Genomic DNA, 15424 nt, shown 5'->3' on the forward strand with positions numbered 1-15424 from the left:
ACGAAGGAAGACCCAGGCCAGGTTACATAGTCTGAGAGCAAGCGCGGGAAGTTCGGAAGGACAGATCCTTGCTTGATTTCTTCTTCGGGTTTTCGGCCAAGGTTTAGTTATCTCTTGAATTTTACTTGGGAACTGTAGCAATGATTGGTTGGCAGAACACAAGGAAAGCCTTGGGAAAGCTCGAGGAACTGTTGACATGTAAACTTTGGTGAGTGTTGCTTGGCGCCATATTTGTCGTTCTTCTACATCTCGCGTACTAACATGAGCCAATTTTCGCTCTCACTTCTTTAGTTTAAATTTAGTGTCGGACCCTTGTTCGCTTCAAGCTTGTGATCACATCTTTTGTCGGTAGGTGTATACATGTAAACTTACTTGTACTGTATCCAAGATTTACATGTAGCTAACATAACTATGCAACATTATGCTTGTAAACAGCCGTTCTAAAAGATGTCATTAAACGTTGAGTTTGATCTGAGCTGAAGTACAGTGTGAAAGTTTTGAAGTAGGGGGATCGGAGATCTAATTTTTTGAGAAGTTTCATGTAAGGTCCTCTTTATAATTAAATTTTACCCGTTTCTTGCGAATTATGATATGAAATATTATGACTTCAAATCAATGTATGAATTTTTGTTTTGCAGAAACTGTGTTGAAAAGTTGGTTGGAGCTGATTCCAAATGCCCAGCATGTGGAACGTTCGCTTGGGTGAAAGACATGAAAACCAACCGTCAGCTTGCTAACACTGTCAGCATGTGTGCCAAGATTAGAATGGTCATCAGATCAGATGATGATAATGATGTTGATGACCATGATGTCAGGAATAAGCAACACACAAATACCATGACTGGTAATATTGTGGTTATCTAGGGTGCTTTCTAAACAACCTAAAACTAAGAAATTTTGAAACATAACAAATGGTATGGAAATTTCCTGGGAAAAGTTCCAGTAAACAGGGAAATTTCCAGAAAGTAAAGAGTGCCCAACCAGTGTCCCAAAATTCATGGGTTCAAATCCCATGCGAGACCCCGATGTTTTGGTATCACCATAGGGTTTCGTTAAAACATTTTCAACAGGAGGGCAGCTACTTTTCAAAGGCAGGCAAAATCATCCTATTAGCTTGTCAACTTGCCCATTGCCAGGCCCTCAATGAAAACTCCTGATTAACCTCGTGATCTAATTATGAACATTTAATCATTTTTATTTTGTGTTTATTTTCTTCCAGGAACAGCTGCAGTAGAGTGGGAGGGGACACAGCCAACACTTGATCAAGAAATGGACTCTTATCAGTTTTCTTCTCCAGAAGTTATCATAGCTGCTACGTCAATGAATAAGTGTGATGCTGCAGTGCAAGAAATATCGCGTAACAATAAGAAGGTGATTGAGGAATCTGTTCAGATTAAGACTTACACCAGAGCACAGATGAATACAAAAAGAAAGGCCGTGCAAAAGGGTGCAAACAGGGCTGAAAATGAGGAAGGAAAGCTAGATGGTTACAGTGATGTTGAACTAGTTGAACAAGGTGGTGGAAAAATTTTAACATGCCAGAATGGGAGGCTATCAAGTAGACAAGACGCTATCAAAGAAAGTACCAAATGTTCAAGCAATGCAAGATCGACCAAGCAAATGCAAGTCAAACAGAAGTGTTTTGGAAAGCAAGTAACAGAGAGGAAGTTAAAAAAGACAATTTCCTGTATTGATCATCAGAACGTAGTCCAGGTTGATCATATGATGAAGCAAAAATTTGTCAATTTAGAGTTTGGTGTTGAAGATGGTGATACCAATTTCACTCATGCAGATGATGTGGGTATTGAAGAAAAATCCTTCACAAGGCTAAGATCAAGGGATTCACGTTCTTGTGTGCCTGAGATAGTGAGATCTACTGGTAATAAAGAACAGTCATATGATGGAACTCTTAAAGCAGTAAAAAGTGCTCCAATGACTAGAGCTCAAAAGAGGAAATACCAAGGGCCTTCACTGAGCTCTTCATCTGAGAGCATGTCTCAGAATGAGCCAGATGTTGTCAGGGATGGTGCAGGTGAAAGAATTAGTGATGAACAGGAAAAGAAGAAAATTACCAAGAATAGCCAAGAAACTCCTATAAAGCCACAAGGTTAGGATAACAATTTGCCTTTTAGTTTCGGCCTTTGATAAAGTGTTTCATAGTTTCTTTAACAAACAAGCTGATAGAAAGTCAACAATAAGACCTGTATGGGGGCAGGTCAGGAATTTTAAAGGGAGGTGGGGGGGGGGGGGGAGGGGAAGGTGGCTGGCACCTTGGTGTTGCAAAATTAATGGGGCATGCATGTGGGCTCTTGTTACTCTTATGAGTTCACTGGTGTAGCTGTTAGTCAAGTATAACATATTTTTATCACTGTTTTAGCTGGAATAAAATGCTTTTAATTACATGTATAATGAGGTACATGTACCTGGCTGTCCAGAGTGTTTACCTTTATTTCTGCCATAATCAGGATATTCACAAAATTTTTCCATTTTAAAATTTTTTGCTTCTGAATTTCCAAAGGGGGGTGGCTAGCCACCCTATTCCTTGCCCCCTAGATCTGTCCCTGCTATAGTTACCAGGTTGGCTGTAATCATTTTTGTGTTCACACATTTAAAAGTTGGATTATAAAATACATGTTCTATTTCAAAAGAAACACCACAAAAAGTTCAAAGATCCTGCTGATTTTAATTTAGAAAAAAACCTTGAAAGAACAATTTAACCAAACATGTTTTCCTTGCATGAAATAATGACAGAAATGGACAGGCCACTACGCAAATCAAAACTCTGGAAATGTGTTATCCTATACTCCAGTTAAAAAAAACAAATGCATATATATATATGTAATGTTTTGTAGACAATGCAAGTTATTAATTTCAAACATTTATATTACAGTTAATTGGATTTTGCAGATTCTAATCAGCCGTAAACATAATGTATAAAACCTGAAATCTGTGTTCCAGGATTGGAAACAAATATTTATATTCTACAACGAAATTATCATGTGTGTAACTCTTTTACTACTAACAGGGAATAGCAAAAGAAAGTTGTCAGAACAGCAGCAATTCTTCAGCCCAAAGAACACGACTTCCTGTTCTCCTGGTGTAAAGAAAAATAAACGTGGGGAGACACCACTCCATGTAGCAGCAATTAAAGTAAGAGAATTCTACCAAAGAATGTACATGTAAACTGTATCTGATACAGCAGTTATTTGCTCAGTAGCCATTGATGGCATGATTCATGCTAAGAGATGGTAAGTGAACATGAAATAAATAATCACCTTTACAGGGTTGTGTAGACACAGTCAGAAAACTACTTGCAGAAGGAGCAGACCCTAACACTAAAGACCATGCTGGCTGGACTCCATTGGTGAGGGAATTGTTAATAACATTGTTATAAATTTGTCTGGCTTCAGCTTTAAATCAACTATCAGTTATTAAGTAACTAACTTGTTAATTTTAGCACGAAGCTTGCAACCATGGTTACTTGAGCATAACTGAACTGCTATTGGACCATGGTGCCTTGATTGACATTCCTGGTGGGTTTGATCATGACTCGCCGCTGCATGATGCTGTCGCTAACGGAAGACTGGAGATAGCTGAACTCCTGGTCTCCAAAGGAGCTCCTTTAGATGTCAGGTGATCAATTGACTCTGTTTACACTGTTTCCTTAGTGGCTCTTGCATCTGTGTTCTTTAAATGTTCTCTCTGTTTTGCCAGTTTCTGCCAACTTGGAAATCCTGCTTCCCAGCCTCTTCCCTTCCACCTCACCCCCTTTACTCCTGGGTTTTCCAATCCCACCCCACTTAAAAGTTAAAACCTTTGCTAGACCATGTAGGAGAAATGTTCAACCTGCATTGAACCCACATCTCCAAGCACAGCCACTGACCCCTCCTTGCCCCCCTCTCTATAATCACTTGGGGTGGTTGGTAGAGATGAAATGATAGACATTGTACTGAAGCTGAGCCATAATAGACTTAAGCTCTCAGCTATTTTAGCTCTTATTTTTTTTGTTAAAATACTAGGAACAAACAAGGTCTCCTTCCAAAAGATTATGCAGCAACTGAAGAAATGTTAGCCATCTTATCCACATCAACTCCAAACAAAGAAAATGAATCATCATCAGTGATCACATCACTACTGCATGGCAAGGTTGGTTGATTTAAAAATTCTTAAAAATCAGAGTAAATTATAAGTGCGTAATGTTGAATTTTAACTACTTATTACCTGAGAGTGAGGTCTTTACGGAAAAATCTCAAACCAAGACCTTGCAGTATTGACTGAGCGATAGCGAGGTCAATATAGCAAGGCAGAGGTTTGAGATTTTCCGGCTAAGACTGAACAATGGAGGGTAATATTTTGTTTATTACCGGTATATGGCTCTTTGCCTTGTTTTTGCAGGCCCATAATTGGCCGGTGGGCATTATGGGAGAATAATTCCCTACAATCAGTCAATCAGAGCAATCAAACACAAGCCATATGTAATTCAATGTATTGCGTGTTAAAAACAGTCTCCAAAATAAGGCTCATATCTTGAGTTTGTGCCACCATGTATAGTGAAATAGCTTCTATATTTTATTTTCAACTCTCTTCAGGGTACTTATGATTCACCTAAAGTTTTGCTTGCAACTGGCTTAAACTCAGAACAAAAGGTACAAATTATCAAAGTTTTAATAAGCTGATTGATTTACTTCTTTGTTGAACTTAGTATGCTACGTTTAAAGCTGTCATTTCTTGTAGTAAATTAATCATTTATGAATATCAATTCTTTTAAGGCAAATCTGCAAAAGTGTGCAAGCATTCTCATGGCAAGCATCGTCAATGAATTTTCTCTCTCTGGTGAGTGACAAAGACATCTTCAAAACAGTGGTTTTAGGAGAAACCAGAGGTATTTTAAATTTAACACTAAACTGCCTTGAATTTGTATTCTGTTGTTGCAGTGACTCACATTGTAACTGCCACAAACAACAAGAAAGGAATTTGCCCAAGGACTATAAAGTATTTGAATGGTGTGTTAACTGGGAAATGGATAGTCAGCTATGAGTGTAAGTAATTTTTTTAATATCTTAAAACAACTAAAAAGTACATTTTCAAGATTCTTTAAATTTTCATATGTTGATCAGGACCACTTATCATCCCATAAGCCACTGAAAATCAGTGCAACAATGTTTCATAATCTTGCAATAACTGTATTTACATGTAGTTGTTGCTAATTTCTCTGTGTAACTTTTTGCTATAATTTTGTTTTCAAGAGTGGTTTTTCCAAACTTCTTAGTCAAAGATCCAACAACTGATTGATATGCAACAAATTTTAAGTACCGTAAACACCAGTGTATAAGCTGCACCTGTTTACTGCGAGTGTGGCTTATCCGTTGGTGTTTACAGTATTAAGTTATTGACTTCTCTGTGACTAACTTGGTGTTCAACATCTGCCATATAATGGGAAAACCAACATGATGTCACAGAACTTTGTCAAGTGGCTTCTGACAGTCTGATATCGTGCATTATAATCCATCAAATATTTTTGCTTGCGTGCCATTGGTCTAATGCATCATGTGACTGAATATACCCCAGCTAAAACTGGGGAATATCCGAGAATATTCCCCAATTTTCAAAACTACGTGTTTTACGAAAAATATCTTTTAAGGATAATAAACACAATAGCCTCCATTTGACTTTCAAAATATGCTCAGATATTTGTCTATGGACATTATCTGTTCCTCAAAGCTCACAGTTTTCCTCGAGCTGCACTCTCTGAAAACTGTCCACTTCTCAGAACAGACAATGTCTGCAGACAAATATCTGAGCATATTTTCGCACCAAATGGAGGCTATTGTTTAAATTTTGGAATTCTTGTGTAGGGATAGTAAAATGTCTGCGACACAAAACCTGGGCAGATGAAGCACCCCACGAGGTCAAGGGTACAAATGATGCTGCTGTGGACACTCCCAGAAGAGCTCGTATCAATTCACTTAAACAGGTTGGTAAATTTGATCAGAAATTTTACTCCCCCTTAACTAGCAAATGCATGTTTAGTCAGAAGGTTCTTATGGGAATTAATGACCTGATCAAGGGTAAAATTGTTCAAATTCTCCCAACTTATACAAAGAAATGTATGGAGACCAGTAAGTCAGCAGGATTTGTTTGTTGAAGTCTGAGCTTAGAGTGTGAACAAAACCAGTTTTGGAACTTGCCCCACAGGCAAGCTGCAATTATGATGTATGAAGATCATTGTCACTGGCCCCCCAAATTTCTTAGTGACAAGATTAATTAACTTCAGAAATTTTACCCATCAACCTTCAATTGCCAATCAGACCTACAGGCAAAGGTCTGACTGCAACATCAAGTAGCCCTGGACTATGAGACACAAGTTTCTTTGCATGCTGGAGCTGTTAGGGTTGGAATATAAACTTCTCCCAAATAGAACTATAGTGGAACCCCGCCACCCTGTTAATACGGCCACCTCGTAAATACAGCCGCTTCAAATCTGTTGTGACCTTTAATTGGTATCGAGATCCAAGTGTTTTTACTTGTTTTCTGGTGTTTTACTGACACAAGATTCATCATTGCTCCATTGAAAGGTGCTAAGTGCATGTCTGAAAATTAATTTTAGATTTTATTTTCCAGCTTCCTGGTTTGTTTGATGGTTGCCAGTTTTACTTTAGCGGTGAATTCTGCCCACCACACCCTTCTAAGGAAGACCTTGTTCAGATGGTCAAGTATGGTGGTGGCAAGATCCTTTCACGTGAACCAAAACCAGATATCAACGAGTCTCTTCATTTACCTACAACACATGAATCTAACAAGGCGTCTAACAATGCAGTTACCTTCGCTCCCATTGCTTATCATGCAAACCCCTGCTCTAAACAGTATCGATGCACTCGGTACGTCATCTATGATTCACTGGCTGAAAAGAAGCCCCACATCAGGAATACTGATTCTGTTTGTAGCATGCCCTCAACATGGCTCATGGACTGTGCTTCCAACTTTGCAATCTTAGATTTAGAATGAGCAGTCTTTGTTAACCTCTTGAGTACCTTCACGACGTAATCGGTGCATCATGATGTGCTAATATTACCGAGTACATCAAACTTTTAAGAGATTTAGTCACTCCCAGCACACTGGAAACAACTCCTGTCGGCAACTAAGATTTGTACGTTTTTTGGAGACTGCTGATTACCCATTGTTGTGATGTCATATGGATATCAAATTGCTTCAACCTCAGTGAATTTAACCGTATTGAAGAAACACTTTAATAACCTTTCAGAAAATAATTATTTACATGTCTATAGTTTAAGTGAAAATAAGCTTTTACAGCATTTGAAATTTCAACTAGACACCCATTTTCAGTGAAAATGGTGTGGCACACAACGTACACAATGGTCTAGCATTCAAGGAGTCAAGTATGATCATCTTGCTCCTAGATGAGCCCATTCTTATTCCCAAAGGTTGTGATCCTTCTGGGTCAGCACAAGTAAAATATTATCATGAGACATACCTGCAGCTGCAATGAATTTTCAAACTGGAACAACCCAATTCTTGTTGTTTACCTAAAGGTGTTATGGCCTCTGAGGACTAAAAATTAATGTGTATTAAATCATTTTAGTTATAGTTGAAGTATGGCCAAAACCAGGTGCAGTTAATGTCAAGGAGGTGTCCAACTGGAGATAATGAACCACCTAAAAATTATTTTAAAGAATTCTCCTCATCTATTAGCTCTCTGTACTGTCTTTTCTCTAAGCTCCATTCATTTTATAGAGCAATAGCATGTGGAAAGAGGCCTCTAGTAGATATTAAAATAATTACTTCAACAGTATTTCTTAGAAACATTTGCTTTTAATTTCTTGTTTCAACATGTTATCTATTTGACATTGTAATTTACAACTAATCGAACTAAACTAAAAAAAAAAAAAAACACAAGAGAAAATTGGTTAACTAAAACCAAGTTTGACCCAAATGTTTTGTTTTGTTTTATTTTCTTACAAAAAAAAGAAACAACACTTGAATGGAAAAGAGAAAGGGCATGAGTTGGATAGGTGTGAAGGAGGAGTGAAACTTGAAATCTCTATCACTATGGGACCTAATGCTGATTGAATGGCTTTGTCAAACAGCTATTGATTCACTTAAAATTATTCCAACCTATGTTTAATTTTAATATCATGTAATTCCTAGTAGACCATACTATTGCAAACAAATAAGCTGTTGTTATAGTCTAAATTTTAGCCTTTGTCTTCCCCAAGAAAGCATGCTACAATATATACTGATTTTGCCGGGAGAAGACACTGTTATCTCGCTCAATCATCCAGAAACAATAACCTCTCTTCTCAACAGACCGAAATGACTTGAATTTAGGTTAAAACAATGAAACCAATTCAAATCAATTTTAAGTATTTAATATCGACAGAGCAGGAAATTTACATTACGATGTCATTTGCCTATGATCAACACGATCTAAAATTTTGCTAGTGTCTTCATAGTACCACTATCTAAAACACAAACTAGCAATTGGCCATTAGAAGCAAAAGCAGGAATGTGATAGAATAGCAAAACCTGCCAGTTGTCAGAAAAGTCAATACTTGAAACCTTAATGAGAATGATGTACTTCAGAGTAGAAGAAACCTTAAAAATAAAAATGTTACAATTCACTCAAGGTCTAAGAGCATAACCACTCTATGTCAACATGATTTAAATTTTTTTTTTTTTTCAAGTTTCTTGGGCTTGGATTTGCCTGTTGTTGTTTTCATGTGGCCTTCAACAACTTTTTCACATTTTTATATTTCACTGAAAAAATACCAAAAAACTCACTTAAATTCAACATTAGCTGGTTATGCCCAAACCCTTCAAAAGACTCGGTTGAAAACAAATCTTACAGCCCATAACATGAGAGGACATCTGAATATTAGTTAACAAAACATTTGGGACATCAGATAATCAAAACTTGACAGTTAAATAATAAAAACTGACTAAACTATATAACAATACTTGGTTTTAATATTTTGTGAAACTTACACCCAGGTCAATGATCAAAACTTTGCCATTACAAAAAATTGTCAGGTGATCAGTTGCAATTGATTTATTACTTTAAACCTGAACAGAACACAAAAACAAAATTATGCTGCATATTCCTTTTTAACTGCCTTGTTTTAGACATGTAATGATTACAGTGGTTAGCGCATTAAAAGCCACAAAGTTACAGGCAAGTATGATGCAAAAAATATTGTTCCCACATTACTCCACTGTATATTATTAACACTATTAAGAAAAACATGCTTAGAAATAACATCTGCTGAAAATACATTAGTAACTAGTAAATATTGACATGAGAACAATAAACAAATAAAGTGCCAACCAATTTCATTGGCTGAGATGATTTATTGCCACAAGTTTTAATGAATTTCAGGGACAAAATATTCATGCTTCAAAACATGTTCAAAGAGGGGGGAGAACTTGCTGTAGTAAAACCAGTGCTTTGGAGTGTACACTACATGACATTCAAACTCTGGTACCATTATTTTAAACTATGATCAACCATTTATGTGTCCATATTTACTTCTGACAATTTACAATTCCAAAGACCAGTGTAACAACATGACAAACTTTGTTGCTCCAGGACAGAAAGCAACGTGGTTGGACAACACAAGTTGCTCTATGACCAGCACCATTTTTAGCTGCATTCCACAAGAGGTGTTTTGCTTTCATGCTAAGTTTGTGATAAAGTTACTCAATAAAATATACTAATATGTAAACTTGTAACAAAATAATCTAAAAATTCAATGAGCACGGAAAATACACATACCGGTAATACTCGGCATAAAAAATTAAAAGTACAATAGCCATTTTTCTATAAAACCAAAGCTCAACAGGAGTAATATAAATTATTTTACATCTTTATACACCTAAAGAAGCTACTTGCAGTTTGTACTATTTGGCTCAGACAAAGTCTGCTATTACACCACCAGTGCGTTTAGTGTCTGAATCAAATGGACTTTCATGTAACTCGAAGTTGAGATTAACATTTGAAATAGCTGAAAACAAAATTAATTTTCCTTTTGACTGAAGTGAGTCTGTATGCTTTGATCCTAACTATGTCACTTTTGTTAGCTGGTTGCCATCACAAATGACAAAAATATATATTTAACCAAGTTAGCTTGTATGCAATTTTAAATTGTGGACAGCCAGCATAAGTTGATCAAAGTGGCTGGAATAAGTAATTGTCTCCAAAGTCTTTAAATCACAGTTCCAACTTGGATCAACCTGGAGGTCCATTTGGCCAGATGTGATGTGCCATTGACTAATTTACTGTCCAGCAGTCATGAAGCTTCTCGCAAAGCATTCATTTTGGATAGCCCCTCATTCCATTACTGGACCTATAACAAACTGCACCAAATTATGCACTTTTGGGATGCTGACAGCATTGAATTACTAGCTCACTTTGAGTCCTGAGGTTTTGAAATTTTACACATGATATCCCTTGCCATTGTCCAGCATTCCTTCAGCCTCTTCAGGGTTAGTGATGTTCTTGTCATACTTTTGCCGCTTGAAGAATCCCAGCTAAAGATAAATAGCAGTTCAAACATTAATCCAGGCATTATCAATATTTCTAAATGAACATGGATGTGACACACAAGTTCAAGAAACAACATGTTAGTATAAAAGTTAACAAGGGCATAAAGCATGAATTAAAAGTGTATGGACTCTCAGTGACAGATGTTAAACACTTAGTATTTCATGCACAAAACTACAGTTGTAAGTAAGTGTCTGATTAAACCCTTATGACATCTGTTTACCTGTAGTGCTGTATTTTCAAATGTAAGTTAAATAAGTGGATGAAATCTTACTGTGTAATCATTCAAATGAAAGCTGTATTTTCACATTAATTTACTGTGATGTGTAAATTATACTACACAAGGAGGCTCTTAGTGTCTGTGGATAAAACCTTTATATAGCATGCAATGGCTAGCCCATACATCAGGACACTAAATAAATTATTTGTAGAATTCTTCTAGTATACTAATGCAGATGCTGCAATGTGATTGACCATTAGAGCCATTGTCAGCCATTAGAGTGCAGTGGCTGTCAGTCATCTATGAAATGTTGACCTTTTTTTTTGTTGTTTTCTGAAGTTTTGGAGGAACATTTAGATGCAAACGGATAATTAAATTCCTGAGAAGACTAAAAGAAGGCCATTAATGGTTTCTTGACTTTAAAAACTTGAATGGGTGCATACCTGGACAACTGCAAATTTCCAATGGCAATTCAGTCCATGGGATTTTGTTAAAGTGTAATGTTTAATAACACATGGAAAAATAATTGGAAACCATTATTTGCATTAATTTCAGTTAGAATTCTACTAAAACAATAAGATTATTCGCTCTTGATTTCTATGAGGTCATAACTATCACCTCATAGAAATCTTGAGCTCATAATCTAATAGTTAATTACAACACTATTTTTTTGTGCCATGCACACTCACCTTATATAAACAAAATACTATCAGGACTAATAGAAGAACAGCACCCACAACACAGACTGGTATAACCCACTTGGGGAGTCCTTTAGAGGGCACCGCAACATCAGCATCTGGATTCAGTTGTGTACCAACCTAAATAAACAAAAATCAGAGATGACAATTAATAACAATACATTGAAAATACAATTTTCAAACCACCTAGGGAAACTAAAAACTGACAAAAAATCTGGGCTTGGAAGATCAAGGATAAATTTATGTTTAATGTTTGCCATGGAGAGAGTCGCTTTAAGTACTTAGGAGGGTTGAAAACTTGGAATCTACTGTATCTTGAATGAGTTCTGGGTCACAAAGAACCCATCCTCCGAGACCCAGAGACAGGAGGAAATAAATCAGGCAAAAGTAAGAACCTCTTTCCCTAACACCAGCCCCTCCTACTAACAGCACTGAGGAACTATTTTTTCTGAACAGGACAAACATACATGATTTCATGTCTTGGTTACACTTGGGGAGTTCAATTTCAAGTTTTTGTAGTTCTGACATATTACATCAACTTTATACAATCGAACCTCCCAAGAGCAACCACCCGAAATGCCAAGCCTAGGTGATTGCTTGTGGGAGGTGGTGGCTTATGAGAGCTTAGACCATAATGGGTCAAAATTTTGCCTTGATAGTATAATATGGTAGCTACTGAGAATTACCCTATGTTTTTAATGTTTCACTGAATGATGTGAAAGTCAATTTTGAGAAAAACTATGGTACTTCCCAGTGGGAAATTTTGGTCTGTTATTACTACCCCGGAATGCAAGAATGTTATAACACCTTATTATCCAATTTCCGCTCTATTATCTGTCAAGTGGTAGCTCATGCGAGGTTAACAACAAAAGAATATTTCAAACTTTAAGCTTCTAAAAGTGGTCGCAGTTGCTTGCAAGAGGTGGTGGCTTACAAGAGGTTCCAAATAATTTTTTAGAGATTTGACTAGGGAAACTTTTGGTAAAAATGTATTTTGGAAAACTGGTTGCTGAGCAGAGGTGGTCGCTTACAAGAGGTGATTGCAACCAGAGGTTCAACTGTAGTATGCTTTCAAAGCAAAAACCTGAAAGAAATAAGCACCCTTTTTTTGTTTTTTGTTTTGTTTTGTTTTGTTTTTTTTTTGGGGGGGGGGGGGGAGCTTATCACAGCATTTCTGGGTTTAGATTCAAGGAAATAACCTGACCTGTGCCTTGTTGTTGTCCGTGTTAGTCTCTTGTACAAAGGTGTTCAGTGACCTCACTGTAGCATGCGATATCACTCTTAGCAGCTGGCCTTCATAATCCTATATAACCAACAAAACATTTTAGCATAACCACCAGTTAACCAAATTGAAAGGTTTCTACTAAACATTCTGACAGTTTTACATGTAGCAAGCACATAATTCTGTCAGTTCAAAATTTGAAAACACTTGCCTCTATCATAGTACCATTCCAAAGGCGAGACACTATTGTAAATGTGACATCATCACCCGCTTGCAAAAAATCTATCTCGCAACGAATATTTGTGCACTTTGCAGATCCTAACTTGCAGTCCTAAGGGAAAAAAAACCATTTACTTTGTACAGTGTGCATGTGGTAAGTTTTGTTATTGCTACATTTCTGGTTTTACTTTGAACCTTAAAGGAGCTCAGTCACGGTTTGCATGTTTTAAAAAGTTTAGCCTAAATTTTTCAAATTCGTTGTTTGCAATCCGTGTCAATCTTCGCCATCCTTGACCATCTTTGTTCCTTTATGGTTTATTATTATCTCTTTGATGTTTTTCTATCTTAGTAAACTACTATTTTCAGGTTTCCTTCCATTTAAAGGAGATTTTGTATGTGGCAAAAAAAAAAAAAAAAAAAAAAAAAAAGACAAAACACCATCGTGACTGAGCTCCTTTAAGATTATTAGCAACAGAGAGATTACAAACAACTCATTTTTCCCCTGACAACAATGGACAGAGTGGACATAAGATACTGTGGGTCCAACCAGTAATTAAATTAAATTAAATTAAATTAAATTAAAGGCAGAGGCATATTTAGTGAGGTACTTAATCCCTTTGTTGCTCCATCAGAAACTGTATCACTTATGGTAATGAGGCAAATTTTGTAAACAAAGATTCTCCTTTTGTAGGGAACAGAAAATTTCTGAGGTTTATTTTTGCTTTGGCTTGCATCCTTGGGCATGTAAGGGGCACAGAGATGTTGCAGTTTTGTGGAGGGGAGTGTATATTTAACCTGTGTATAGCTGTAACTTTGGGGATTGAGAAGGCAAGGGGCTGCATTTTCTGACTTTCACATCCCCCGTCATCCTTGGGCTCAGGGCAAGAACAGTATAGTAATAATGCTAAGACAGATGACAACAATAATAAGTAGAGAAAAGCCTTTGATGAGCAATGCATTCTCAAACCTAAACAGAGAAGAAATGTAACTATAAGGCTACAACTAGGAGTGTTGATATTTTGATCTTGGGATCTTCTTACCAGTTCAGTTTGAAGTTTCTCAGCCTTGGCAGGTTCAGCTTCTCGTTTCACCTTTGCACTAGACTCTCCCTGGTTCTCATCTGCTTCACGTCTTCTCCGCTTCTTTGCTCCTACATCCTCAGACGTGTCATTTTGCTGTTGCCCAGAGCTACCACTTAAAGATGTCTGGAGGAGGAAATAGAGACATTTTATTTAACTGGATCCACATTTGAAAGTAGCCTTTGTGATATGTCAGGCTTGAGACGTTTGTCAAATGTTCATGGTCAACACTCAAAAGATGGACACCCTGTGAAAGGTGTCATATGGTTCATGCCGGTACCCATTTACATGTATACTACTGGGGGGGGGGGGGGGGGGGTGTCTCTCCCATATAAAAAGGATGGTGCCTGTCATACCTTGTAGCGGTTACAAAAGCGGTTTTCGTACCTCTTAGGGTGTTCAGCCTCAAAAGGTCCACAGCAGGAACTTTTGAGGTACTTTTAGAATACTGAGCGAAAAAAGTATTCAGGGCTCGAAATTGCGACTCACTGGTTGCCAATGCGACCAAAAATTGAGCACTGGCGACTAAATTTTCAGAACTGATCGCCAGCTGGCAACTCGCGTTTTGTCCGGTAACTAAAGAAAACCACGACGTAACTTTTGTTTTTAAATGTCTATATTAGGAAATCAATCGGATATGGTAGCTAGCATACAACTCACCTTTCCATCCCCAGTAAAGTAATGTCTGAATATTACAAGATAATCGAAAAAATTGAATGTATTTCGACACATCGATATTGCGTTCACGGCGCGCCACATTGTTTCAGCGGCTTCTTCCGAAACTGGGATCACAGGCACACTTCAACACCATGTGCTTTTCATTTGCCGCGAAAATGGTGGCAGATACCAATCAGCTGAAGGAATTACATGAGTTTTTACGGGCGGGGAATAAAGACTCAGCCAAAAGGTTAATCCAAACTTTGAATCCTTCATCAGTTGTTGAATAAAATACGCAAATACACAAGGACCCGTGTTTGTCTCACAATGAAAACCACAGACTTAAAATGTTTCATGCTTCACTTCATTTAAAATGACTATGGAGACAACCATCACCTTCGGACCAGAGACATATCACCTGAGAACAATGGTCGCTTTATAACGAAGTGTTACTCGTGTTGTTTCTAATTGTTTTTGCTCTTCAATTGTGACTTTTCTTGCATGCAAAGTAACGTATAAAATCGTGTTCTTGTGTGCGTTATATATAAAATAAGTTGGTGACCAATTAGTATCTCTTAGGGGTAAAAAAAATTCAAGCCATGCCTACAAAACAGGATCCTGGTACCTTTTAGAGGTTCTTTTCAAATTTTCCAACAGGCAGCGCCTTCCTTTTTATATAGGAGTCTCTCCCCCCCCCCCCCCCAGGTATACTACTGACTGGAGGTACCAGGTGCCAGGCATCACTTATGACCTTCCCCCCCCCCCCCTCCC

The 15424-nt window shown here is 37.4% G+C and overlaps 2 protein-coding genes across 2 annotated transcripts in view; one reads left to right on the forward strand and one right to left on the reverse strand.

Moving 5' to 3' along the window:
* The first annotated feature begins 4 nt into the window (after positions 1–4).
* On the forward strand, positions 5–7968 carry LOC145488363 (BRCA1-associated RING domain protein 1-like). Its single transcript, XM_081467211.1, has 13 exons — positions 5–208; positions 292–348; positions 639–844; positions 1220–2107; positions 3026–3150; positions 3284–3364; positions 3458–3633; positions 4020–4146; positions 4590–4646; positions 4770–4833; positions 4935–5039; positions 5856–5974; positions 6622–7968. The coding sequence occupies exons 1-13, from the start codon at positions 141–143 to the stop codon at positions 7003–7005; spliced, it is 2457 nt and encodes an 818-aa protein (XP_081323337.1). The 5' UTR covers positions 5–140; the 3' UTR covers positions 7006–7968.
* Positions 7969–8082: 114 nt separating this feature from the next.
* Positions 8083–15424, reverse strand: part of LOC145488369 (integrin alpha-7-like) — a 32111-nt gene continuing 24769 nt past the window's right edge. The window contains exons 27-31 of the mRNA XM_081467218.1: positions 13958–14122; positions 12910–13029; positions 12681–12779; positions 11468–11596; positions 8083–10545 (exon numbers count right to left, since the gene is read on the reverse strand). Of these exons, the coding sequence (XP_081323344.1) occupies positions 10450–10545; positions 11468–11596; positions 12681–12779; positions 12910–13029; positions 13958–14122 (609 nt within the window). The 3' untranslated portion in view covers positions 8083–10449. The remainder of the gene's footprint in view (positions 10546–11467; positions 11597–12680; positions 12780–12909; positions 13030–13957; positions 14123–15424) is intronic.

The sequence above is a fragment of the Orbicella franksi genome, chromosome 5 (assembly GCF_964199315.1).
Source record: "Orbicella franksi chromosome 5, jaOrbFran1.1, whole genome shotgun sequence".
NCBI classification, from domain to species: domain Eukaryota; kingdom Metazoa; phylum Cnidaria; class Anthozoa; order Scleractinia; family Merulinidae; genus Orbicella; species Orbicella franksi.